The sequence below is a fragment of the Pygoscelis adeliae genome, unplaced genomic scaffold (genome assembly GCF_000699105.1).
Source record: "Pygoscelis adeliae isolate BGI_AS28 unplaced genomic scaffold, ASM69910v1 Scaffold157, whole genome shotgun sequence".
Taxonomy (NCBI): Eukaryota; Metazoa; Chordata; class Aves; order Sphenisciformes; family Spheniscidae; genus Pygoscelis; species Pygoscelis adeliae.
Genome location: NW_008825107.1, coordinates 1,226,597 through 1,253,953, shown reverse-complemented (window position 1 = coordinate 1,253,953; position 27,357 = coordinate 1,226,597). Strand labels below are relative to the sequence as shown.

Below are 27,357 nucleotides of genomic sequence, written 5' to 3'. Positions count from 1 at the left end.
TTTTCTGTGCATCTCAATACAGTGCCTTCATACTAAACTAGAAACACTGAATACTTCATAACATTGCAAAGAAAGGTAGTAATACAAGGCAAACACCTATGGGCATGATTCATGCAACATCTTCCCCTGAACTTACCAATTTAGACTTTGGGAAGCCCTTTTTTCTATTTTTATTTGTTAAGATCTAAATAATTTTCATTTGCCTAATAAAGTTATGTTTCTAAACATTTTATCACAAAAGCAATCTATTACTGAGGTGTTTTTTTTTACTCAAATACAGCTATAGTCATCTTTGATAAAAACAAAGATCCTATTGGCAGAAGTTCGCACTGTATAAAAAGAAAAACTTCCAACTCCTGATATCTTCTACGTGGCTTTTAAAAGGAAATTAGAACATGCATTAAAATTGATAGAAAGTTATTTGGCAGCTTACAAAATCTACCCTCTGTACCAAAACATATACATTTTTTAGATCATGGATCTAAAGGATTATTAGATCCTTTTAAAACTTATTTTCAGCTGTTAGAACACGAAGTGATTAGATGGAAAAAATATTATCTTGATTAAAACGTCATCATCTAACACTCGGGGCACATAAAAATTATTCAAACAGCATTTATTCTCTTAATATCTAAACCAGGATATTGTTAGGGATTTGGTGCTTCTGTTGAGTTCAGCTGCCATGGTATCATAGTGACATAGCTCTTTAGATAACCTATACCCAATTCAATTAAAACCTCATAGCGATCACTATAGTTATCCATCACATCAAATTGCACTTAAAAGTAAATTAGGAACCAGTGCAGATCACAGAGCATCAGTATAATGTGTTCTCTCTGCAAGTAACAAACACTGAAAATCAGCCATCTTCTACATCAGCTAAGATCTCCAAGTAATTCAAAGGCTTACCACATTTTAGAACATGCTGCAGAAACCCATTCCTGAGGTAATGAATTTGGATCGTTGATACAGAGCTTTTTTCTGAGCACAGGATACCCAGAAAAGCCTGAAGATCCTATTGCATTTTACAAACATTTAAGTACTGGGGTGGAGGAGGGGTGTGTGTGTGTGCAAAAAATCTGCTGAAACATCAAAATCTTAACTACCATCCTATTGGTCTTCCTTAGGGGAAATACACTATATCATATTGTTTGTACAGGTGCATGACTGCATGGCACATGTTGATATTGTTTAAGTAATTAAGATTCCTTATCAGAGTAAGAGACATGATGCAACTAAGATACTGCCCATGCAAAAGATGAATATTGACTTCTTTATGAGCAACAGAATCCGTTAGCAAAGTGACTTAGTAACATATGAAAGAAAGATCATGCAAAAGAAAGATCTTGCTAAACCAAAACCTTTTGCAAACATTTCATCATTTAACCAGTCATAATTGATTTGGTGAATTGAGTTAGACAAGAAAAAAAAAAAAAAAGAGAGCTGAAGACCTCTAAGTTTGCCTACACAGGCAGTAAGACCAACTTTCATAGTGTAATTTTTTCTGCTTTAATACTACTAATCAGCCTCTGCTGTATTTTTAAGATGCACATGCACTGCCTTGGATCATGCTTTCCTCTCAAAAAAATAACTCCAAAAACTATCAGCACAGCGCATGACATATTCAACCATAATCATATTTCATTGGACTATATGAGCAGATGCTATCACTGCACACAAAAAAATCTGGAGTATCAGAGTTTATGCTTCCTTCTTCCATCTCCCCATGAAAGATATACTTTATCAAGGTCCAATATAAATCTAATAGCTACAGCTATGTAGTTATATTGCAATATATCATCTTAGTATTTCTAGAAGATAAAATACTTAGAGATTAAATGTATTAAAACATTGGTCTTGGTTTTATATATGCCATCAGCTATCAGGAATGTGCCCTTAAACCCTTTGAAACAACAGGGGGCAGAGGAAGGAGGAACCAAGAAGCTTTTATACCTTGAACCAGCAAGCTGGGTGTATGAGTGGGTAGTGGTGGTGGAGGGGTCATAAAAGTTGCTGGTTAATTAATTAATTTTTAATTGCAAACTTTTAAAAAGGTTGGGTGGCATTCCACCAACTTTAGAAAATTATACAAGAGCTGAACAGTATTTGAGTCAGTTAGTGTAAGTATTTTATGGTCTAGAAAATTTAGATTCAATAGAAAAAAGTTCCTAAGTCAAAGATGGATCTGACAAGAACCACCTAATTAGTTCTTTTACACGTATTCCACTGACAATTCAGTTGCTTTACTACAGAAAGAAGCATTTTTCAAGTGCTGCAAATTCTGTAAATTCAAAGGCATCAAGGAAAATCATGGAACCTATTTCACCTATTTTCACCTTGGAGCTACAATAATAGGACAAATGCTTCATGTATGTGAGCAACGGATAAATGTTTTTAATGCCTTCATGAGAAAGTAGGAAAGATCACAATTTTTCCTACTTAGTCACATATTTCAAGAAAATATCTGACAAATGAAAGGAAGCACAGTAGCATACTTGCTTTATGGATAAACATGCACTCAATTCATACACGCCCCTTTGCATTTTAGGCACAGAGTGAGAGTCCTTTTAGATGAAAATGCTTTATTCAGGGGTGATATCACAGTTTCTCCAAGCAGAAGTCTTGTCTCACAATAGCATATGAGCACCTTTAACATCCTGATGTCACTCACTTAAAAGGGATAATAGACACAAGACTTCTCTCTTTTGGCTGGTTTAATTACCCCAACAGGATGCCAGGCCAGACTAGATGGTGCTTCTAGGTTCACTGTACTGTATGCATTTCTGATAAATGGGAAAAGAATAGATGACCTGGCAGAAGGCTCAGACAATAACATGTGATTTACAGGACATGAATGCAGCTACTATAAGATTTATCTGACATCCCTCTCCGATAGTGGACTGTTGAATATCCGATGGAATGATTTCTAGTCTGGAAAGTCTGCTACTGAGTAGCCATACACATTATTTATTTATTAGATGTTTTGGGTTGAAACCATTTTTAAATGATGCACTTCACAATGCTCAGCCATAAATTTAGTTTTAAACCCTAGAAGGGAGGTAGTGTTATTGGAATGTGTGTCAGACTGAATTAGGATGAGCAACACAACGCTTTTATAAAGTGGCCTTGAATGCAACGTCAATTCTTTCAAAAATGATATTAATGTCAAATAAGCAGGAACACTTTGCAGTAATATTAAATGAAGGATTTCTTTATGTTTTGATAGATTTATATAAATGTAAGTATACACAGAGACACATCTCAAAATGTAGTGTCTATCAAAAAACACGACTGTTTTTGTCTTAGAAAAAGCCTTTTGTCTGTATCTCAAACCACCTGTTTCTCTTTTTACCTTGTGTTAAACATAAAACAATATATCAACATGTAAACACAAAACTAAAACACAAAAGCAACAGTCTTTTTCCATATGCCTAAATAGATGAACTTTAAGCAAGAGAAGAAATTAACCATGTGTCACAAATAGTTTCACAGAATGGTATCTTTTGAATTTTTTTTAAAATCACATCACCTGGGAAGGAGCTTTATTTTCACAGTTGTATGAAAAAATTACTTGTGAGATGTTACTATTCCATTTTGCACTTCTAAGAAAGGAAAAAAAACATACTCCAGCCACAAATCTAAATAAACATCAGAAAAATTTCAGATGTTTCAGAAAAACAATCCAAGTGCTTACATCGCATATACAGTGTTAAAAACAAATTTTCAGAAAGAGGTTAGCATAAAAAACACCAAAGATATTAATCAGAGCAATCTTTCAATTTCATAAAATGATGGCTGACAAATTTGTGAAGTTTTAAATCAAATTTGCAGATACTTACTTTGTAACTATGCCACATTATTTATGTGATTAAAAACTAGTTTTTGACCTGATCTTTTGATCTTTGGCACTTCATCCTCTCCATCTCCTCTTAAAAATTAATTAAAATTTTAGCAAAAGGATATCACTTCACTTCCCACCCTATCTTGGGCCAAAAAAAAAAAAAGAAAAAGGAAAAAAAAAAAAAATCAATCAAGCTCAACCCCATCTCCTCCCAGTATCTGTAAAACGTCAGCTTGAAATTCAATTTCATATCTCTCAAGCTTTCATGTAGCAAAAGACAGTTCACTTCTTAACAAAATAAATCACTTCTGTGATTGCCATGCTGACCTCTTTGAATTAGGAAAATTCAAAGTGAAAAATGTAATTATCACCCCAGAACAATCTGTATACATCTGGAGCTAATTTTAGATTCATTTCTCACATCATTTTTCATATTCTGCCAAAAATTACAGCTGCTATGTAACTTTAAAAAGACTTTAAGGTCTTTGTGACTTTATTGGTTTATTTCTACTATTTCACAAAGAACCTCCTCAGTCTCTGCAACTAGCACTGCTAAGCAATCACGATATCCTCAATTTGATTAGATTAGCATTAAATGGCATTGTGACACATATGACAAATAGATGCATTAGAGCATGTCATTTATTCCTTATCCTTTCCACTTCCCAAAACCAAACAAGTGACATACAGTACAGCACACAACATGATTTTAAAAAAGATTAGATTACCCTACCAAAAAAGAAGGAAAGGTCAACCACTAATTATTGATACAAGCAGCATGGATACCAAAAACTAATTTTTAAAATGGTAATACCAAGCTGTCAGGCACATATTTAATACTTGGATTAGTTTTACTCCAACACATTAACAAATGAACAGTAAAACTTGTATATGGATTTCTTGGTAGCAAGGTTTCTTTTCTAATTTAGATCAGCAGCAAATTCGTATTCTAGAAGTCACGAACAATGTCCACTTCCAGTATTGCCATATGTAAAATAACCATCTCTAAATTCCAAAAGTTCCATAAGGAATATTGAATTCCTTTCAGGGTAAAAATACATTATACTTCCCGAGGAAGATGGAAAAGTAGATGAGCAAAGTTCTAGATACATTCATTAATAATAAGCTCACTAGAAAACATAACTACTCTTCACTAGTTCATTGTAAAATCTATTAGGTGTAATCTCCAGAAGTAATTGTTCTTATTGCACTTTATTGACAATGCAGACTATCGATTTTTCACACCTTCTATGATTCTTTCATTTGTATTCATGAAATGTCTATCAGCACACTCTAAATAAATTTGGCAATATAGGCACTAAAACGAATAAATCGATGTGAAGAAACATTAATTTTGCATTATCCTTATTCGTCAGGCAAGCAAACCATAAGGGTTGTAAATGAAGGTCAAAGGTTTTGAAATGGGTCAGAACCCTTGACCTCTAGACCAATACCATTCCCATTAAAAAAGGCTATTTTAAAGTTTTAAGTAGGGGAATTTACTACCAGAAAGGTATCATTTTTAAGGCACCAAAAGAAAGGCTCAATAAAAACAGTCTTCCATTTAATTACAAAAAAGAAAGCAAGAAACCCAAAAAGAAAATCAAATTAATATAGCATATACAATTTTAAGAAAGTTCCTTAGGCTCTGGCTCTTTTCTAACCACAGGAACAGGCAAATCTCATGTTCTTAAATATCTAAAATCACTTTGCCTTTAGGAATGTAGAATGAACCAAACTGCTGACAACCAGGGTTGCTTTCTTAAATTTTTCTCAAATTCTTAGTACTTGTCAAATCAATTAAGAATGACAGGGTTTCAAAAGTATTTATCACTCATTTCATAACCTCTACACAAAAGGAAAAATTCTATTAATCCCAGAGGATTCAGCATGCCAAGATGCAGAAATCAATCTGTTTCTAGAACCTTAATATTTTATTGATCCTATTTTGTCTTACAAAAATGACAGCATAGAATGACGTAGGCACACCACCATCAAGGTTATGTAAATGTTCAATAGTAAGGTAACATAAAACCCTTAGTATCTTCTCTCTCCTGAGTAGACAAAATTACTATGATTTTATTTTTTTTAATCAAAAGGCCTTGCACATAATCTTTTTACCTATTACACATAACCTTTAAATTTAAGTCAAATTTGAAGTAAAATTTTAATTCTGATTTCTATTGTGCTCAAAGACAGCAATTTCAGACAACGTTGTTACCTAAACCTCACCTGAGAGCAAAGAAGCATCACCAGCTCCACAACTGAACTGCTAGATTTCATGCACACAAGACCTACAAAAGGAAAAAACAGTATACATAAATGCATGCTTATATGGCACCAGCTGTTAACACAAACTATTTTGAAGTGCAATAGATAGAAGCATTTTGACAATGAAAAGAAAGCTGAAATTCTCATACCACTTCCAGTTAAATTTTGTACTTTATCAGCACAAAATAAAAGTATGTATCTGAGAGGGAGATCATAAATTCTGTGCCTCGCATCTAAAGATGCAGCTAATAGTAATACATTACCTCCATTATTCACAGTTTCATAAATGTTTGTATGTCAAAATGATCAGAAGTGTGGTTAACATATGTTATATTAATCCACTGTATCTACATTTTGCTATTTCTTGAAGGATTGGGTCATTATATATGCAGAGAAGGGAAATGGCTTTATGACCTTTGCTTTCTCCATTGCGCGTTCTCCTTTCAGCCCCCAGCTATCAATCAAGTTTCCATTTTGTTTCATGGCAGCAGACATCCCAAACACTCTTATTAGTACTTTGACCCTTAACCCCACACTAAACCTTAGCAGAAGTGCAAGCAGTAACCTATTATATATTCTCAGTTGTTTATAAACTAATTTGACTATTATTATTATTATTATTTGTATTCACATTTTGTTTTGGGTTTGTCTAGGACTGGTTTTTAGGTCCAAAAATTGGTTTCGTGTGTTTATTTTTGTCTAGACAGTTCATACACTCCAAATAATTTTCCTGCTTTTTTTTGATCATCCAATGTATGAAATACTCATATCTCTGTGTATATAGTCTATACTACAGTCAAAATACTTCGAAACCAGATTATCATTTCTTTATCTTCAGACAAGAAAAAAATGTAACTAAATAGGATATTTACTTCCCTGGCAAATAAAGCTTTGAGAAAAATCTCTTTCCTGTTATTCTTATTAAATAAATGAAATAAATTTGTTCACAAGGCAGCTTCCATTAAAATGTTTATCAGCTAAAGCAATGCCCACATGTATAATCAAAAGTAGAATCCCATCTTTTTCAGTCTTACAGAAGACAATTCATAACTTCTTCCTGCCACTTCTTCCTATCCCAAAAGGTAGGCAAGCTAAACTCCTAAACTAAACTTTAATTTCAGTGAAGTTTAATGAAGTCTCAATTTTGATATCAGCAGTCTTCAGGAAAACACTTATCAATGTTTGATACTCTAATTTTGTTTCTGACAATGTTAACCATATTCAGCACTACATACAGGATGCCTGTCCTAATCCACGAAATAAGTAGTTTCAAAAATGTTTTAAAACAAGAACTTTAATTCCCCAGGAAGCAACTAGATCTATTAGTGCAAATACAGCTCATGTGCAAGCAATCAGCTCAAGTAAAGCAATCATGAGCTTCTAACATGGGAGTGCTTCATTACTGGAAGCTGCAACAAGCTCAGGCTCTAATTCAATACACTGCTTTAACTGGACAAAAACTGCAATTTTCACTCTAAAAATCAGTAGACAAAGCAATTTATATGATATAACCAAATTACGAGAAAATTGAAAAACTGGTGTTCACGACTAAATTCAGTGTTCCAATAACATGATTTTTTAAATTGAGGACATTAATGTCTGCATTGCAGAACTGAGCCTCATTTTTAAACAGAGAGAAACCCACCAGTAGAAAGAAAACTCAATCATCTCAAGCTCAAACATTTTAAGCCAACACCAGGAAGAGCCATGATTGTTGTTGTGCACCTGAATCTTCATCTTCTCAGAAGTACCAGAGAATTCTTCTCAATACTGACAATGCATTCCTCTTATCTGTACGACTGCCTTCCAGTTAGAAACCAAAAAGACAGAAGCAGATTCACATGCAAGAGATACACCGTAACATGCTCTGCTGCTATAATTCCCAGGAAGCCTTCTGTTACAGTATCACAGTAAAAATGCAAGCTCTTTGTACTTTCTACACTATACCCTATACTTGACTTTGTATCGAAGTGCTGACCCTGACACCAAGTTTTCTTTTTAAGGCTCACAAAACACATTTCATGCACCAGCTTCTATGGGACAATTCCCTGGAAGAGTTGGAAAACTAAGGAAGAGACAACAGCAGTTGGTCCCACATAATGAGATATAGGAAACTATGAGAGGAGATGGAGGTGAAGAGGTAGCAGAGATAGCAAAGATGACCTCAGAGGACTAAAGACAGAAGGAACAGGAGGCAGTGAAATCCAATGGACAGCACTGTGTGGGAAGGCAGGAAGAAAGCTTCTAAGGCAGAGCCAGCAGAAAAAAAGTATAGAAAGTTTGAGTCTCCAAAGTAAAACAAAGCACACATTTAAAAAAAACTTTTTTTTTTTTTAAATGGAAACTTACTTGTACCTTCTATCAGCAACTCCTGCCCATGGCTGCCCAAAAGAGTCCGAGAAAGAAAGGGAGCAAAATCCACAAAAATCTCTCTCAGAAGTGGGGCAGCTTTTTCCAAAGCATGTTCAAGCCTGTCTGTAATACTAGTAGAGAGATACATGTCATTAACAAAAAAAAGAAGGAAGTTGCTGAAATTTTGTAGAAAGGAGTAGAGTTTTTCACAATGTTTAAGTGATATAAATGTATAAGAAAGAACCAATAATCCTACACTCATATTTTCCCAAACCTTCATTAGGTATTGAACATCAGCAAAACAACATTCTTAAGTGATGTGGGATCAGAATATCAACTGTAATATCAGAAAAGTGAGCCACAGCACAGCTGTTCAAATGTTCAATTGAAGAAGTTACCTCATATTTGAAGCAGAATCCTCAGGCACTGAAGAAACTGTAGGGACAGATGGCAATTTTGAACTAGATGATCCCCTTCCTACAAGAGAAAGTAATAAATAAATGAATTATATAAGAAAACATGCCAGATGTTAGACAACTGCACCAGAAACCTAAGCCTCAAGCTCAACCTCTGAGAAACCATGGTTTTCAAGTGTGTGTGAGGACTAGGTAAACCCTTTCACATCTTTGTAGCTCAAACTTTTTTTGTTGTTAGACTCCTATTTACTTACGTTCATATTTACCAGGGATGCCATGGCAAGCTTTTTAAATCTTGCTCTACCACAAATAGAAAGTAATTCAATGAAGCCTTGCCGCTTGCTTTGTGAAGGCAGACTAGACTGCAGTGGTCCCTTCTGGCCTTATAAGCCATGATTCTCCCTGAACAAATTTAAGAACACTTGCAGCCTTAAGCAGTGAATACAAATGGTGTCTTACACCCTTAATACTCCTGTAGTGTACTAATATATACTAATACTAATATAACTAATATATACTAATACAAAGCCAAATGGTAACATTTTAAAGCATCTCTTTTGGTTACTGGAAGTGCTCATCCAATTTCAAGTAACATGCAGAGAAAACCCTTAATTTTTTGTCCAAAATTAAAACATATTTGTGTCAAAATGAAGCAGAATACAAAATGAGAGGGTATTTTCAACAGCCTGGCTTAAATTTTTGCAACACTGGGACTCTGACAAAAGACAGCTATGATAAAATTCTCCATTGCACTGCCAGCATTATTAGCATGATGGCAGTGGTATAACCTCATTTATGAGTTATTAACTTTGCTACATCAATTATTCAAAGGTTGATAGCGAAGACTGGGTCATTTATGTATCCTACGCTTACAAAAAAAAAGCGATTGTGTTATGTCAAATTGACACTACATGGCTCTCATCAGCAGAGTAGGAATCTGTAAATACTAAATTCTGCTGTTCAGTATATAAAGAGAAATGCAACCTCCATACTGCAGTATGGATTGGTATTAGCAATGATGAAGAGGGGGTAAGCAAGACAGCCAGAGATTTCACAGATATTTGCTGCCAGGACAGGAATGGTGACTCACAAATCTTGCATTGCATTCCAAACTATAGAGAGGAATGAATCTTAGCAGACAGATTTCTGTGCATTTCCCAAGAGCATGACTGCTTCTAGTTCATCTGCAATCCTATCTCTTTCCAGCCTTAGACCCTGTCCTATTCTCTTTCCTCTCACCTCGCCCGTTTCAGATTCTTATGCTGCTGGAAAAGGGGGAAGAAAAAAAAAAAAAAACCCAAACAAAAAAACAGAAAAAAGCGTGAAAGAACAGAGTTTAATCATTTCAGTTCTCACATCTACCTTAGCAAAGACGTGACCCTTTTCAGAACTGTAACTATAGAAAAATTGCTGATCATCTCACCTACACTGGAGCAAGCTCATTTAAATGCAATCTGTCTGGAAATAGGCTGCTAAGATCTTGAAAGTGTCTACCAAAATGTGTTAACTCCAACTTTTCAAAGTCTTTCTACTTAACTGAAGTGGAACAGATTTGTAAAAAGATGGCAAAGACAGATCCCTGAGATACTAAGTTTATTTCTCCTGTCAAATTTCAAACTTCTGCTCCAAAACACTGGCACACAGAGCTTCCCCCCAGAAATGTTGGGGTTTTGTGGGGTTTTTTTCCTGTCTGGGGAAAACGTTTTTCTCTAATCAAGCTTCAAAGGGCACAGAAACTAATAAATTAAACTACTGCATCAAAATGGTGAAAAGTTTTGCTCTTATTTCTTTTTATTTCTTCATAGGTGGGAAATATCTTTGTGAATGTGATTCACTGATGCTTTTCATAAATTCAACATGAAGCCCTTATTTTGACTTTTGTATGGGATGACGAGGTCGCAGAAAAATTTTGAGTGGGCCATACAAAATGGAGGACAAGAAAGTGGGGAAAAAAGCGTTAGCTGAAAGCAAGGTGGAATCCGAATCTTCTGGGCATTGTTTCCTAAATAATTTATCTAATAAAGGCAAATCAAAGATATATTTCTGAAATATATCTTTGGTGATGGCTAGATTCTGTAAATATTTTCAGTATTTTCATGGATATAATTCCATTTCTTTAAGATCTAGTTTTACATAGTCAAACCACCAAAAAGTATTTTGGGTATTCCCAAAGGAAAAACAGTCAAATGATGTGCCAAAAATTAGAACGGAGCCTCCTGTACAGAAAAACAAAACAAAGCCCACAGAGGGCAACAAGCCACATGATTCAGCAGTTCCAAAGACTCCAGTTGTTTGTGGGATACTTAATAGCTACAGCCTTTTTTTCTTCCCCCCCCCCTCATACTTAAGTATGAAGTAAAGTGCATACTTAAGTATGCACAGTATGCTGCCTGTTGGATTAAGACTTTAAAGCAATTATTTCATTTTCATTACAACCTTTATATTTAAATAATTTCACTAGAATTCCCAGCTTTCTCCCTAAAGTCCAACATCCCTATTCTCATTAAACAAGTCCCTCTAACTTGAAAATATTCTTAAGTCCACATGCCCAGTAGTGGACTTAAACCCATACACCGTCCATAAGGGGAAATTAGCGCACTGATCTGGGTAGTTCAACAGAAAACTGAAATGGCATCCAAAGCCTTCAAAATAAGAAAGTCCTCTCAATATGCAGATTGCACATGCAGAATGTCTTGTTATATAAATGCTTGCGTGCTTTTTACTACATATAGAATCTTGACCAGTAATCCACTAATTATTGTGTATATTAGAAAGTCAAAAGTATATACAACTAAAATCCCACCATATTAAATGCATGGCAAAATCAAGGATCACTTCATCAGTAAAAAATAAGACTTTAACAAGTGCAGCATAGTAGCATGAGTTTTACATTTAAATGAGATGAAAATAATTCAGTGCAATACGTAGGCCACAAGCAAAATAACTGAAGGAAAAATTAGAAAAAAAATTAAAGGGAAACATCTGCAAGGACTATGAAAGGGCATAATAGCCATCACGAGGCTAATAGACATACACTCAATCCAGGGTAACTTGGGGATTTTGTTGTTTGTTTTATTTTGTGGGACGGGTTGGATTTTTTGTTTGGTTTCCTGTTTTTACACACAATGGCACTGGTAAAAATGGTTAGAGTGGGAGGTAAAGGAAATCACCGACAACACAGGACATGATTTTTTTTCTTCTAGAAATCAAAACAAATTGTGCATAACAGATTAGGTACAAATGTAAACCTTTATGAAGTTTTAAGTTAAAATCAACTTTTAAATATAGACATAACAGAAAAAGCACCGATAATTTGAATTTGACAACAGCATAAGGCAGGCACCTATATAAACTGATACTCTTTTTGAAGATTATGCAAGGATATTTATGGCCTGAATTTCTTCATGCTTATCATCACCTAAATCCACATTCCAAACTCAGATATATTTCACTAAAAGGAGTGAATCTCAGATTTATCACAGCTGAGAATTTCAGGGGGTTTTTTAGATAGGATTAGGCATACTGATTTTTGCATTCAAATTTTGTTTTGTGGAAGTACTTTTTTGACTTTAACTCAGAAGTGGCTTTTTATTCTACTATTTTTCCTGCCTTTAGTAAAAAAAGAAGAAAATATTTCAGTAGCATATTTTCATCCACAACACACATGTGGGTAAGTGCAGTAGCTACTCAAACATGTGGAACTGGACTGACTTATCTCTTCCTTATCCTTTCACTGATAAACTGGCTCCTTCAAACTGACAGTTTTACAGACATTTGCAAGAACATAAAAGAAAATGCAAATAGATCATCTGTCTAGCACCCTTACAGTGAAACCTTATTGTTTATTCAAGGTCCCCAAAGGTCCAAACAAATAATGTCTCTAGCAATAAAATATTGTTAAAGAAACTCCTTGTGCAAGATCCTTATGCTTTCGCATATACACTTACAAAGTACGCTTGGCAATATGCAAGCAGTGCATGATATCCTTTATCTGGGAGGATGGAGATGAGGTAAAAAAAAAAACAGAGTTGAATTAAATAACTATACCTCTTAATTTTGTACAACAGACCTACCATACATAAATACACTGATGCCCCTTATGAAAGGAATATCTGGTAAAATAATGAGCTCATTCAAAAATACACTTCCGGGGCTGGAAGTGTACAATGCAAGACTACAATGAAAGGTTTTACAAGCTAATATAAGGGATCTGTTACATAAACACATCTGTAGGTTAAACCAAAACAGATTTCACAAAACAATGGTGCACTCTCTAAAGAGAAGTTGCTTTAAAACAGTTTTTATACTGAAACAGTATTAAACCATTTCCATTGCATATCATTAGTATTTGAGATTTTTAAAAGTGTCATTCTGCTTTGGTAACTAACCTTCAACTACTATCACTGTACAGTCGGAATTCTCTTTGAAATAGTTACTATAATCCAGTGAATTTCTTGAACTACCTATGCACTGATAGTAATTCACTTCACACTCATTTTTCTTACTTTAGCTTGTCTCCCGCTAACTTATTTTATTGCGAGACTTCAAGGTTATTTTCACCTATGTATAAAAATCAATGAATACCATTCTTCTTTGCAAAACAAGACAACTGTGGGAGAAAATTTACATTTTCCTATATGTAGGACTAGAATTCAGGAGTCACAACTCCGTTTTTATCTCCTGTTACTGCTTATTCCCAGGTTTCTTCCAAGCATCCACCTCAGCCTTTGACATGGCCTTGTTTATGACTTTACAGTCTGGGAAACAGCCCACGTCTCTGCTCAGGAGAAGCAGAAATCCTGCAGGCAACTCTGTGTGGCTCAGAGGCTAAACAAGTGAACCTCAAAGAACTTCAAGTAAGAGGGGGAGGTGGCAGGCAACAGAAATTGAGTGGAACTTCTCAGTGTTTTCTACACTCAGAGTGTCAGTAAGGACAAGATGCAATTCACTCCTGCTTCCTACAGACTTTTCATTCTCCCTCTTTATAAAAATTATATTTGAACAACCATTTGCAAAGTGAATAGTGAAAGCCTCAAAACTGCATGCTTTAGCATGAAGCACTAATAAAACACATGTGAAATCCTTCAAGTACATAAACAGAGAAACTCAGAGTATCAGAGAAAACAGTGGGAGCAAACTGCAAAACAGTTCAAAAAAGTTCACACCACTTCAGAACACTACCACTGTAATTTAAACACTTAAAAGGAAAACTAAGCGACAAACAAAAATACAAGCATCCCACTAGTATATTCACAATAGCTCAGACAACTCCGCCAAGTCCTGCCTATCCAAACATTAGTCCTGCCTTTCCAATAGCCCTTACTGGACACAGCATGTGTAAAATCTCTGCATCAAATCTCACATCTAGCCTATGAGCCAATCCAAGGAAGAAACAACTCAAGTGAACTCCTCCTCCTTAGATTACTACTAGTAAATATGCTCTTTTGCTCAATACCACCCTCCATAAGAGACAAATGATTGGCTCAACATAGGCCACAAAGGGGCTTTATTTTCTCCATTCTTTCAACAATTGGAGTAGCAATTCTAGCAGACCAACAACCCAAATATCAGACATCAGCAACATACTGTCAGGCAAGTTTAGACCACAAGGGGCGCATTTGTATTCAGGAAAGGCTTTTTGTGCTATGAAATACTCTGCAGCTTGAATGAGTAAAGGTGAAGAAACTTCTCCTGCGAAAACGCCAGGCTGTCTGAGGCCAAAACATGTTTTCACCCTCTTTCAAAGCACCAGAGGAACAGAGTGAGCTTAGATGGTTATCTTTCCAACTTGTCAACACTTTGTATTTGGTAGGCCAGGACATGTCACATCCACTTGATATGAGCTTAGGACAGTCTTAAGGGTCAAACATCTGAGATACTCACAGACCTTGAGCTACAGGCAAGATGCAAACTTCAGGAAAAAATATTGGGAAGGAGGCTGATGAATTCTGAGCACACGCAAATGGCAACGGAGGCATCTGGAACCACATAGACTGACTAATATTTCAACACAGATCCTACTTCAACCAAGCAATTTTGACATCACATCTACAGGTAGAGGATGCTCACATACTATATAAAACTTATTCCCAAATTATGCTTATGTACATATTACAACTAAAACACTATCACTTGCTGTTTAATCCCATTTCAATGTCTGTATCTCCCTTTCATCTCTGTTTTGGACTAAATCGACTCAAGCCTCCACAATAAAGCATTGTATGTTATTATATTAAGGTTCTGTTTGCTTAATCAGTTTTCAAAACATATCAAACAAATGCATACAAAACTCACTTTAAAAAATTCTTTGACTTCAGAAAAAACAGCTGAAATGTATTTTTAAATGTAGCAATGTTTAATAAATAGCCTTCATATAAAATGTGAAAAAGCCCAAAATTTATATTCACTACATAAACCCCTAGTCTCAGCACTTTTTAAAAAAGGATTAAATTCTTTTTTTTCTTAATTACAAAAGTAAACAGACTTACAATGAATGTTAGCTGAAAAAAATGAGAACAATGTATTGATTCTCTGCTGCATGAAAACAAAAATTAGTGAAAGAACATGTGACGAACTCAGGGGAAAATTATATATATTATATTTTGGTTTTACAGGAAGCTCACTTATTGCTACTTGTACCCTCAAATAAAAAAGTTAAAGGCCTTATACAGAACTTTATTTCAAACTTAAATGCATGCAATTTACATGAGCAACATAAGTGTAAACCACTCCAACTCTGCAAAATTTTTGTTTCCATGCCATTATTTTACTGGAGCAAAAAGAAACATTCTCACGTTTTAATCTGGTAAGGCATGATTTAATTTATCCCTTTACTTTTTCTTTTAATTAATTAGATTGCCAGTCTAAACATGTCTACTATTTTTAATCCTGATTACTTTCTTTTTATGCATATCAGTTCAGATTACGTGTCCGATTTTTGCCAAAACTCCCAGACATGCTGGAAGTCACACAGTTACAAACTACATCAGTATTGTTTATTGTCTGGATTTCTTATACATTCTACAGGCACAGGACCACTTATTTTTTTCTTCTATATGTTCTTAAAAGATTGACTAAATCTGAAAATCAGCGTTCATCTGTTTTGTTTCTATTAAAAGCAAGTGAATACTGACTTCAGATATTGTAATAATTAAGCCCACATCTAACCTGCGTAAACCAGTAAGAAGTTAACAAATTAGCAATTATTTTAAACAGTTTCAATATAGGTAAGGTTTTGTTATTTTAAAAACAGATTAGCTGCTCAGAGCCAATCTTCCCCAAAGAACTGTGACATTTTAAAAGACAGCTAATTTTCCTAGTCCAAACATTACTCCTAGACTAGTATAGTGCCACCTCCTGCGATTTCAGTGACAAAATGGATTCTCCCTTTTGCAAATAACAACAATGTACTAGATTTCAATAGCTCTTCTTTTCCTTTATTGTGGCTGGAACAAAACCTTTTTGATTTTCCCAAGAAACGCGATGGGCAGTTGAAGATGGCAACAAATATCTTCCAGACACACGAGTACTAGAGGACGTGACAAGGGATTACATTTTTTTCCTCAGTCTTTGCAATTTGGATATAAGTTCATAAAAAAAGGAAGCAAGAAACTCAAACATTGAAGAGAAACACCAATAATCAGGCATAGATCGAGATTTCCTTGATGAAAATGCAAATCAGTTCTAAGCCTTGATGTTAAACTTCATGGGCACAAACAATTACGAGATCCTACGCAGCCTTGTGACTTAAACATGGCTAAGTAGAAAAGCATGCCTTTGACACAGCATATAAGGTTAAACATCATTTATCTCATACAGAATGACCAGAGAGACTAAGGGTTCAAAGGACCGCTTGCTTATAAACAACCTACTCAATTTTGTCCCCACTGAAAAAACTGTCCAAAGCAATTAGTTCAGCATCAACACTGAATTTGACCTCAGGCTAAAGCTATTGGAAACACTTGTATATAATTTTCAGTCCTACTTAGCACTAACACATATATCCCTGGACAAATACCCTACAATGTATAAATAAGGTTATATTTTACGTAACAAAAAATCTGTAACAAAAAGTAATCTTTAGAATATACCATATTTATACTAAATATAAGTTAATATAGTATGCCTGCTTTACAAAAACTGTAAGAAATCTTGAAATTATGACAAATATTGCTCAGACATTTGCATTTGTTCTGCTAGATGAAGGCAAAAGGAGAACCCCCAAAAAGTTTAGCAAAGCTTTTTTTTTTTTTTTTTTTTTGCAAATACAACACTACTTTTGTGGAGTTTTTTATTTATAAACAGGTTATTTTTTACATTTGTGTAGCTACAGCATCAAATAGGAATAATAAAATGATCTGGAGGATAAACTCTCAGAAAATATCTAAAAAGATGAATTCTTATATTCATGAACCCAAATAATGTCACTGACAATTGGTCCAGTTTAACCTAGAGTCACATCTATTTTCCTGTAAAGTATCTGATACTGGTCTTTGTTAGAGGCACGGATAACAAATGCAGGCCTGCAAGCTGCTATGTGAGGGCACATGACAAAGATATAGACAAAGTAGTATGCAGGATACAAAGGTCTCAAAGGTCCTCTTGTCTGACTTGATAATTTAGGACATGTTATACCACATACACTCCAGTAGTTTAAAAAAAAAGTGTCAAACACCATCTTTGCAGATCATTGGCACATTTTCCCCTAAGCAAATACAACCAGCAATAAGTACCAATATTCTTAGTATAAGCAAGACTCATCTATAGACAGATAATATACACACACACACACACTAATCAGTATTACAATGGAAGGCAACTAATGACTTAATGTCTGAAAAACAATTGTTCTCATCTACAGTGTTTTGAGATATGGATAACTACTGAAAAACATCTCACCTTCACATAACACACAACAAAAGCCAGGTAACAAAAACTTGCTCATTTGTATACAGAGTGAATGGTGAGGAAGCGAGAAGCAAGAGCAGAAGGGTTGGGATTTAAGTTGCTTAATTTACACCCTCACTCACCAGGAGATTCTCCTGACAAATCCGGGGCTTGGGCTGAATCTAAAGAAGAAACCACACTGACAGCATTTGTAGGAATACCCATAGCAGCTGTAGAAGAGGAAATGGTTGATTTCTTCGGTGGTACAACAACGCTCCTAGGTGAAGACAAAAAGTTAGTAAATAATACTGTATGAAGGTTCACACAACATGATCCTTGTTTACATATCTAGCACATACACTTCTATGTCCTGCAAAAGTACCATTCCTTCCCTATTTTCTTTTTCCATCATCTCTGGCAATCTACCTTAAGCTAAAGGACACTTCACCCTTGTTTAGTTTTTATGGTACACTTTAGTATCTCATCTACTTCCGCAAAATCCCTGACAAACAGGCACACAGTTAGATCATCGGCAGGATAAGTGACCTGCAAGTAGGTTTTTTTTCTTTTCACCTTAGTTTCCCTAAGATTTGGTTTTAAACTTCAGGCAACTATTTACAAAAGATATCACAGTATTCAAAATTAAAACATTGAGATAAATTATCAACACTAAAGGTTGCCTTGACAGTATACTACTTCTAGTATTCTAATGCAGAACAGAAGACTAATTGAAGAAGGATACGCTATAGCTAAAAACATCCTAACACAAATCCATGTGCACATACAAACATTCACACATCTTAAAAATATGGCTAAGGCATGAATTTGAGTATATCTTATCAATCAAGTTTTACTTATATAACAAATCAAAACATTCTTTGGAGTTGAAGAGAGACTCCATCTTTTATACAACTTAATGTCAGGCCTTATAGTCAGCATTAAAGATTACACAAGAGGAAAAGATGCAAAGTGACAGGTTAGGCATGGAGATTTATCTCACATGTTACTAAGACATCTATTTATGCTATACCAATTTCAATTAAATTGTAGTACTTTATTCCAAATACCTAAAAGGCCTTGTTAAGCATACGTTAAAGGCATTTTTAATTGCAAGTTAGCTCCATAAACATGCAAAAACCCAACTAATGAGGTAAAGAGTACAGCTGATATATAATGCACTCCCACAGCAGCGCTTACTTTTAATTACCTGGTGTTAACCGTAAGCCGGAAGTCTTCAACATTCAATTTATTTAATCACATCTTTTGTTGACAGTACTATAACTACCCAGTGAAAGTATTCCCTTAATAGCTTTAAAATACTAATTTTGTAAATAAAGTAACTTAGAAACTTGACCCAAATTCAGGTGTGATAATAACAATCAAAGAAGTTTTGTCAAGTATTTCTAAGATAGTTCTTGCTAGAATGTGTAAAAAGGACTGTATTTGACTCCCTTCTTCAGTCCAAAGGATGTCACAGAAGCTAGACCACGTTACTGATTAAAACAACCCTCCTTAATGGCAGGAGTAGGCAGGCACCATACTTGGAGGCAGTACATGTCATATCATTATAAGGGTGACTGCTAATGTTAACTATACACTAAAAAAATAGAAGCAACAACACCTGAGCCCCAAGTCAAGATACCGTGCCTAAACCATGAATTTTGCTCATATGTTCATGTCAGTTTGCCTCAAACATGAACAATGCACTAAAAAAACATAATGTATTTAGATTGTCTTCTAAATTATAGCCACATTACCAATTAATTTTGCATCACCCAGGTATAAGAAGGGGATCTCTCGCTCAAGATTCTGTGACATTCACTGTCTGGAAACTGTTACTACTATTCTATAACACACATTCAAATACCTGGAAGGGGCTGGGAAATTAATACAAGTTTACTGAGTACAAGATGTATCCACATATAGTAAACTTTTGGACATTTCTCCAATGTTTATGATCCAGCACTGAAGCCCAGGTGTGTTCCTTTACAGATTTTAAGTTCTTTTACTGTATAGCTATCCAATTCAAGAAATACTGATCAATAATATTAAACCCAAATAGTACAGACATATTACAAATACGTGTCTATTCATGTGGATTCTGAGATCTCAGTGCACAAGCCAGAAATATTTCTTTGCACACCCACTAAGTTACAGAAAAAATTATCCATTTACTGCTAAGTAATATACACACAATTTTACTGGATGCAAGGTGATATGGGAGAATGTTTAGTGACCAGTTTTGGTGCATATGTAGATGGCAACTGTGCACATATAGGTAGTGTCTGTTCAAAACATACAATCCATGTAATTAATTTTAAATTGGAAAACACCGAATTACCTTGAGGGTAAAAACAAATCTTCTAGCGAAGTTTTCTGTTTCCAGGGCTTAAAGTCAATCAGAATTCTCTCAAAACACCAAATCAGAATGGCTGTGTTCTCTGAATGCCCATGAACGCTGCTGATCCTACTCTCTGACTCTACTAAGAGCCCCAGGAACTATGAAACAGGTGGTATTTTAAGATGTAAAGGGCAAGCCAGACCCGCACCTTAAAAAAATTATACATAAATGGCTGAACTTTGACTAATTTTATATATTAGAACTGCCCCCTTTCAGATGAAAATACAGAAATGAACGTGCTGGAAGGATCAAGAAGGAATTTTAGAACAGGAATAATCTTTAGCACTACTACAAGAAGCTCCTCACAGAGCAAGTAACAGTTCTGGAACTGCATGGGAGCAGGGAAGCCTGTGTGCAGATGGAGCTGTTACCTTAACACTGCTCATCTGCAGCTGACAGTGATTGGAGACAAAAGAAATCCCAGCTACAACAGTCTTCCATTTTCTATGCTGTTTCTGACACATCACTATATATTATCATTCCTTCCTGTAAACTTCTACTGACCTTCAGTAGAAGGTGCTGTATGTAAGTGCTTAAGTGTACTTGGCACTGAGGGAGCAGTTTCAGCAAGTTGCCAGACTCTCTATAGCTACCCAAGGAGAGGTGCATTCAAGCAAAGGAATTAGACTTTTTTTTTTTTCCTGGGCTGCGACAGACAGCAGTAAATGACGACAATAGTCCCTTTTGCTTTTTAAGATCTTTTGTATACCTTCTCACCTTCAAATCTGTAGAAGTTTGGGAATACAAGTACAGCTGCTACTCTCACCTTCAGGAACTTGCTTTCCATGAAGTACATAAAAAAGCAATTATATTCTAACACTTCCATTATAATTTTCAGTATCTCACAATGGCATTCACTTCAAGGAAGATACTCTGATTACTAGCACCAGGAATATGAAAACTAATACACGGCTGCAAAGTAGAGCTGTTAGCAGGCTTTTTTTTTTTTTTTTAAATTACCCAACATCATTTCTTTTGTTTTGACAGGTTTCAGACTTCGAAATACAGAAGAACGTATGCTGCTTTATAAACAGTACACATGGATGTGCACATGTGTATTCCAGACACATTCACCACATGCTTTGAGCAAGAGACACTGACTGTCGCGAAGTTTTCTGAGAAACTCAGGGTGTTTATCATACCTCACTGGAAAAAAAAAAAAGTTTTAGCTTTTAGCTAAAAAAAGAAATAAAAAAATTAAAAAAAAAATTAAAAATCTACTTCATAAATTCTATGATAATTCCTATATTTAAAGGTCATGTTAGATCTTGGTCCTCTCTGTTACAAGCTTGCTTAAGGATTCAGAGTGTTCATGATGCACCACAGCCAAAGACTTCTGCTGTGCTCCATAACTATTCAGCAAGATAAAAGGCAACAGTATAGAGGCTGGAGAAATTGCTGCTTCACATTAAAAAAATCTGAATCTTGGAAGAAAACAGAGGCTTTGAACAACTCACCATAACCTCGTCTCAGACTAGTTCTGAACAGAATTTATTTTAGATAGTGATCTTCAACAGTCAACTGAAATTATTCTGATTTTTCCAGCGAAAATAAAATAAACAGTATTTCTGGTGAGGAAAGAAGGTCCCTTCTCCTGACAGCTGTGTCAATCTGAAGCGCACAGCCAAAAGAAGCGCTGGATATTGTCCAAAAACATGATGTAAAGAAATCCCAAACCCTGAATGTACTTTCTTTCTTCTGGTCAGTTGCAATGATGTTCTGATTCAAAAAACCCTTAAAATAGTTCAAGAACAACAAACCAAAACATCGAAGTATCTTAACATAATTACTTTATGGCTATGCATTGCTGCATTATTTGTAATGTAATGTTTACTACTACATATGTCTTGTCTTTCAGCAGTGCAACTGACCAATGTAACAGTTGCAGGATTTGTTTTAGGAGCTTCCACTTCCAGGCCTTCTTCAAGGTATGAAAGTATGGCTCAGCAATCACATACAGATTCATATTTACCACATACTGGAAAGCAAGTTAAGATATTTGAAGCATAAACATTGGTCACGTTTCTTTATTTAGATTCTGAAATTCCTACATTTTTCCTTCTTTGTGTAGTAATATGATATTTTCTCTGAATATTTAGGTGGAAATGCAGCTGTGTTCAAACAAAAATATTTGCCGTTAACCATCGATGTTCCCTCGTGTTCTTCTTTCAAAAGATTATTTAAATGCTAATACAAGTAAAATGAATGCAACTGGCAGAAAGAATGTATGAAACAGTGGAAAAGCAAGATTAAATACTGTAGTAAATAAACTATGTGGAATGTTTAGCACATTATTAAATCAGGTAAATTAGTCAGAGAAGTGTCTTAAATTAATGCGCTTTCAGCTTATCCCAAGTAACAGGGCACTTGCTTTTAAGGAGTACACAGATAAGAGTCCTTTTTTGTAGCTAAACTGATAAGCATTTCTTAAAAAGCTAAATATTGCTACACATGCGAATAAAATATTCATCAATAAGTGGCCTTATATTTCCTTAGATCTACAAAAATAATATATTTTTAAAAACATCTGTAATCATGCATTAATTTCATCAGAATAGCAACCTACATTAAGCAACCTCACACATGGGTAGAGACATGTCACATGGAAGAAAACCATCCATACATTTTACTCCTTAACATTCACATTATCACACCATTTCACTTAACTCTATACTTTTGGGTTACATTTGTATATGATAACATCCGTTATCATAATATTCAGACACAGGAGAAATAAAATAAACTAGAAAAATTTCACAAAAAAATATTCTTAAGGTGTATTTCAAGCAGACCTCAAGCACTATGGTAAAAATGATAGTTCAGTTGCTTCATTTACATGACTATATTAGATGTTTGCCTTTTTTAATATAAAATCAAATATTTAAGGTTTAAAGTAGGAATTTACAGCACATGAACTGATAAACGTAGGTCAGGCACAGTGAAAACTAGCCACCATAAATACATCTTAGCCAGAAGGTCAGTGTGTTATTAGTCCCAATTATGCTGAAGTATAAGAAGCCTTCGTGTTGCAGACAATTATTCACTGCTGAATGAGCACAGACCATTGAGCTGAACACTGACTTCCATCACAGACAAAGGCTTACACAATAATGATCTATTCTGCCAAATTCTATAAGGATTAACTTATTGAAAGCTTTCTTGGTTTCAAATCACTGATTATTCTGTTTCAATATAAAGATACAAAATATCTATAAATATCTCCTAAATTTTGATTACATTTTCCTAATTTTTTTTTTTTTTTAAGTTGGCAAGTCTGCAATTAATTTGAAATATATTTCAAGTTACAAATTTTCCTTGGGTGCGAGTCAAATATTCCTAATACAACATGGGCCAGGCCAAACTGATGACCTCACTATAATTTAAAAATATTTACGTGAGCTCTAATTCCTCTTGACATATAGGAATTTATACAGATTTAAGTCTTAGCATTCCATTTTTTAGCATTGAACAGCAACACAGGTGACAGTTTGTTTCCCTATGGGGTAAAGGTTTTGATTCAAAACCAAAAGTTAGTCTTGTTCCAGGCTACCAGAACAATGCCCATTGCAGGGCTCCTATGCAGTGAGCAGAAGACCAACAAAGAGGATCAGAGACTTATTTTTACTTCTACTTTATGAGCCAGGAAAGCAGCCTGCCATGTGAGTGTCATTCTATGGGCTCTGTTGTCTGTAGATAATACCCATTCTCTTATGTCCCCCTTGAAATACCCATGGGGGAGGGAGGGGGAAGAGGGGATATGATAGAAAGAATACAATCAATTTTGTAAGAGAACTTTAAAATCAGCTTGGCAGGGAGATGACTTCAAATGGTTTGCCACTTCAGCCCCTGCAGAAGACAAATTGTTGGTGTGCTAGAAGAGCTGAGCTTCTCATGACAGCATATGTACCTTAATCTACAGATCCCCCATACTCATATTCTGTTTCTACCTGTACGTGGTAAACTTAATCTTGTCAACCACGAGTTTATTCTTTCTACATTTGAGGCCCAAATCAATGAAGTCTAAAATGTATTCATTCCATATAAAAAAAGGACTTTGGTTAAATTTTACTGCAATACCACAACCAACCATTACAGAGGCACATGCACGCCACTGACTGACAAATGCATAAACATAGGCTGAGCCAAACTAAGCAGCTTATAGACAATGTTCCAAAAAGATAAACAAGCTTATTAACATATCTGTTCTGTAAGTTACAGCTTAGCTGCAGATTTAAACTCTATGGTACAAGACCATGATTTAAGAGCCTATATTCCTCTGAACCCTCAGCATCAGCTTCCTATAATGACATGATTATTGAATGTTTCCACAAAGAGCAGTAGAAGCCAGGAGAGACCAAGGTTTTATTTTAAATTGCACAGTAAAAATGGCAAGTGATAGGTTATGGGTTTTATTAGACTAACTGAAGAGAAATGTCATCTTTTTTTTTTTATCCTAAGCTTTGGTTATTTTTATTTCTGTTTTATTTAAATTTGCTTGTATTAGCCCCCCCTCTTTTTCTACAAGATTACTACTAAATAAGAAAACTGCTGTTTTAGGACACACTGAAATTGGAACGTTAATTCATCTCCCTATGAAACCTGGGAAAAAGCCAATGCAAGTCTTGAACTTTATCATGAGAAACCCTTGGCACCCACTAATCACAAGATTGCATCTTCACATAAGATAAGGGGAAGATTTTTGGCATGGGAATGAACACATACACCTAGTTGTTTGCAAAGGCTTGCAACCTGGCAGCCTTTCAGTAAGGTTTCACTCACATAGCTGTTACTGTATACTCTCCAGCTATGGCTGGGAAGTTGATAATCCTTAAGATATGAGGAGAGTTTTGATTTCTGACACAGCATTCCTGAGATAAATGCAGGATCAGAGAGATGCTTTGAAATTCCCAGAGATACCCCACTGGTAAACTGCTACATGGGAACAACTTTTAACAAAGTGTCTTTAAAAAGGGGGGAAAAAAAAGTTAACTCACAGAACTTGTGTTTGCCATCAAACAACATATTAAATGTGAACCAGACATAGAAAATAAGAGAGCATCCCAAAGCCTGTTTTCCCAAACTTTCCCAATGTACCTTAGTATTTTGTCTACCTCAGAGATAAGAGCTACTATTTCCAACTCTATTTCAGTTTCTTGTAAAAAGGTTTTTCTTTCCCTGGTACAATTCCTTTCCACTGTTGTCACTAGGTGTCATTTCAGAGCATAAACTTGCATTTTAAGCAGAATCACACTATATAGTCATCTTCAAGTGATCATGAAACATTCCTGTCTATATAATTTTAAATATCAATATTTCATATACACAGTTATTCTATCTTTTTGATTAACTGATTTATTAGCTAGTTAGCAACATGCCTTATCATAGATCAACGTATTTACCATAGATGCAAGATTGTGCATGTCACTATCAGATGATAATTGACTAGAAGTAAGACTTCTACATCATTAAGTACACTTTTGTCTACCTGACATACCCACAAAAGGAAATGAAAAATTAAGCCACCTAGAAACACAGAGCTGCTGACATACCGAGGTCACGTGCAACTGCTGAAGGACAAAATATTTTATACTAGTTCATGACCTTTTCCTCACATATTTAGCCCCACCCACTAAACACAAAAAGTCATAGGAAACTAATATCCACAAGTTACCACTGTGGAGCCGTCCAGATAGCTGCATAAACCCCTACAAAACCCCTTGCCCTCTGCTCTTCCATTCACAAGCGTGGTGCTGCCTACTGCTTCAGTCCATGCACTCCTTTCACTCCTCTGTATATATTCCTTCACCAGACTAGCTTCCTTTCAGTATCTGATATACTAATTAGGTCTCAAGGCTAAGTGAGAGAATGTTGAGAGTTGTGGTTACAAATGGCTGGCACTTCAGAGGTGGGAAAAGGAGAGATGAGTCCATCTGGGACAGTGTGGCACTGAAAAAGTAAAAGGGCAAAACAGCAAGTAGTTCAACTTTTCAGTGGCTTGCTTTACAAAACACACTGCGATTTAAGGGTTTTTTTTGTTATTTGAGTGACTTTGTAGCTATACAGAAAAAAGAACACAGAATTGCAAGTGACTGAATGGCTGCTACTAACACCCAATATTTCATTAGTGTACATGTTATCAAATTAAATTGCATGGTTTCCTCTGATAAGAAGGTTTTGTAGGCATAATCTACCTATGTCAGATATCGGGACTGCAAGTGCCCAAGTACTTCCTGACTAGTTAACCTGCTTTACACCAATTCAAATCAGATTTGCACAGGCAGCACAAATCTTTAGCCTTAGCAATAGCTAAAAAATAATTCCTAAATGCAACATACACTTCCATACCAGATCTCCAGACAAATGTTATTTGTGGTTCAAATTTCTACCACTCAGCAATGAACAATAAGAATTTCCTGAGGAAAAACATCAGTCACAGACTAAAACACTATGCTATTTCACATCAACTGCCCACTTGCTGTAAGAAGCAATGATAGGCCTCAATGGGGAAGTGCTAAAAGCACTTGGGCAGCAGCAGGGAGAGAGGCATGACAAGTTCTAATTCAGTGTCCCTCTTCTCCCAATTTTCCCCCTCTGCCTCCATCCTCCTACTGCTCCCAAAACAAGTCCTCCTGTTTAGCAGAACACAGTATTTACTTTGAGACAAGAGTAAGGGGACCAAATGCTAGCATACACCCTCTGTGTCTAATCTAGCCAGACAACTACCACCACCTCTTCCCCCACTAGTGATATGTCAATCTGAGCTGAGAAGACATGTTGTGACAGCTGCATCCATACCCCTGGTAGAGCTGCCCTCCTTTCTTGGGTCATCTAAGTTTGCTAGTTTGAGCAAGGCAGCCATAGACTGCAAAGACATCAGAGCCAGAGGAAGTGCAGGAATAAGCAGAGAATCAGATACTGGTATGGTAACAAGAGATCCCCTTGCACCAGATCGACTGAAGGATTTCTGGATATGACTAAAGCTTTCTAGAGGGGATGCAAGTGCTATGGGATTCTTGCTTTTGTTCTCTGTTGTCTTTGTTGTGTTTGGGAATCCTGGAGAGGTAAAAGTCAGTAAGTGTAGTAAAAGACAATGTGGTCTGCTATACTTGGGAAAAGATAACGAGCTAATGAGACTGAGATGTAGGGGAAACTGAAATTATTATCAGGAAAGAGGGACTTCAATCTAAAAG

At 35.5% G+C, this 27,357-nt stretch overlaps 1 protein-coding gene across 1 annotated transcript in view; it reads right to left on the bottom strand.

The window, feature by feature from the left end:
* The window catches only part of LRBA (LPS-responsive vesicle trafficking, beach and anchor containing), a 419,049-nt gene that overhangs the window by 298,301 nt on the left and 93,391 nt on the right, over positions 1 to 27,357 (bottom strand). Inside the window, 4 exon segments of the mRNA XM_009327509.1 lie at positions 6,074 to 6,135; positions 8,468 to 8,595; positions 8,863 to 8,941; positions 17,910 to 18,043. Of these exon segments, the coding sequence (XP_009325784.1) occupies positions 6,074 to 6,135; positions 8,468 to 8,595; positions 8,863 to 8,941; positions 17,910 to 18,043 (403 nt within the window).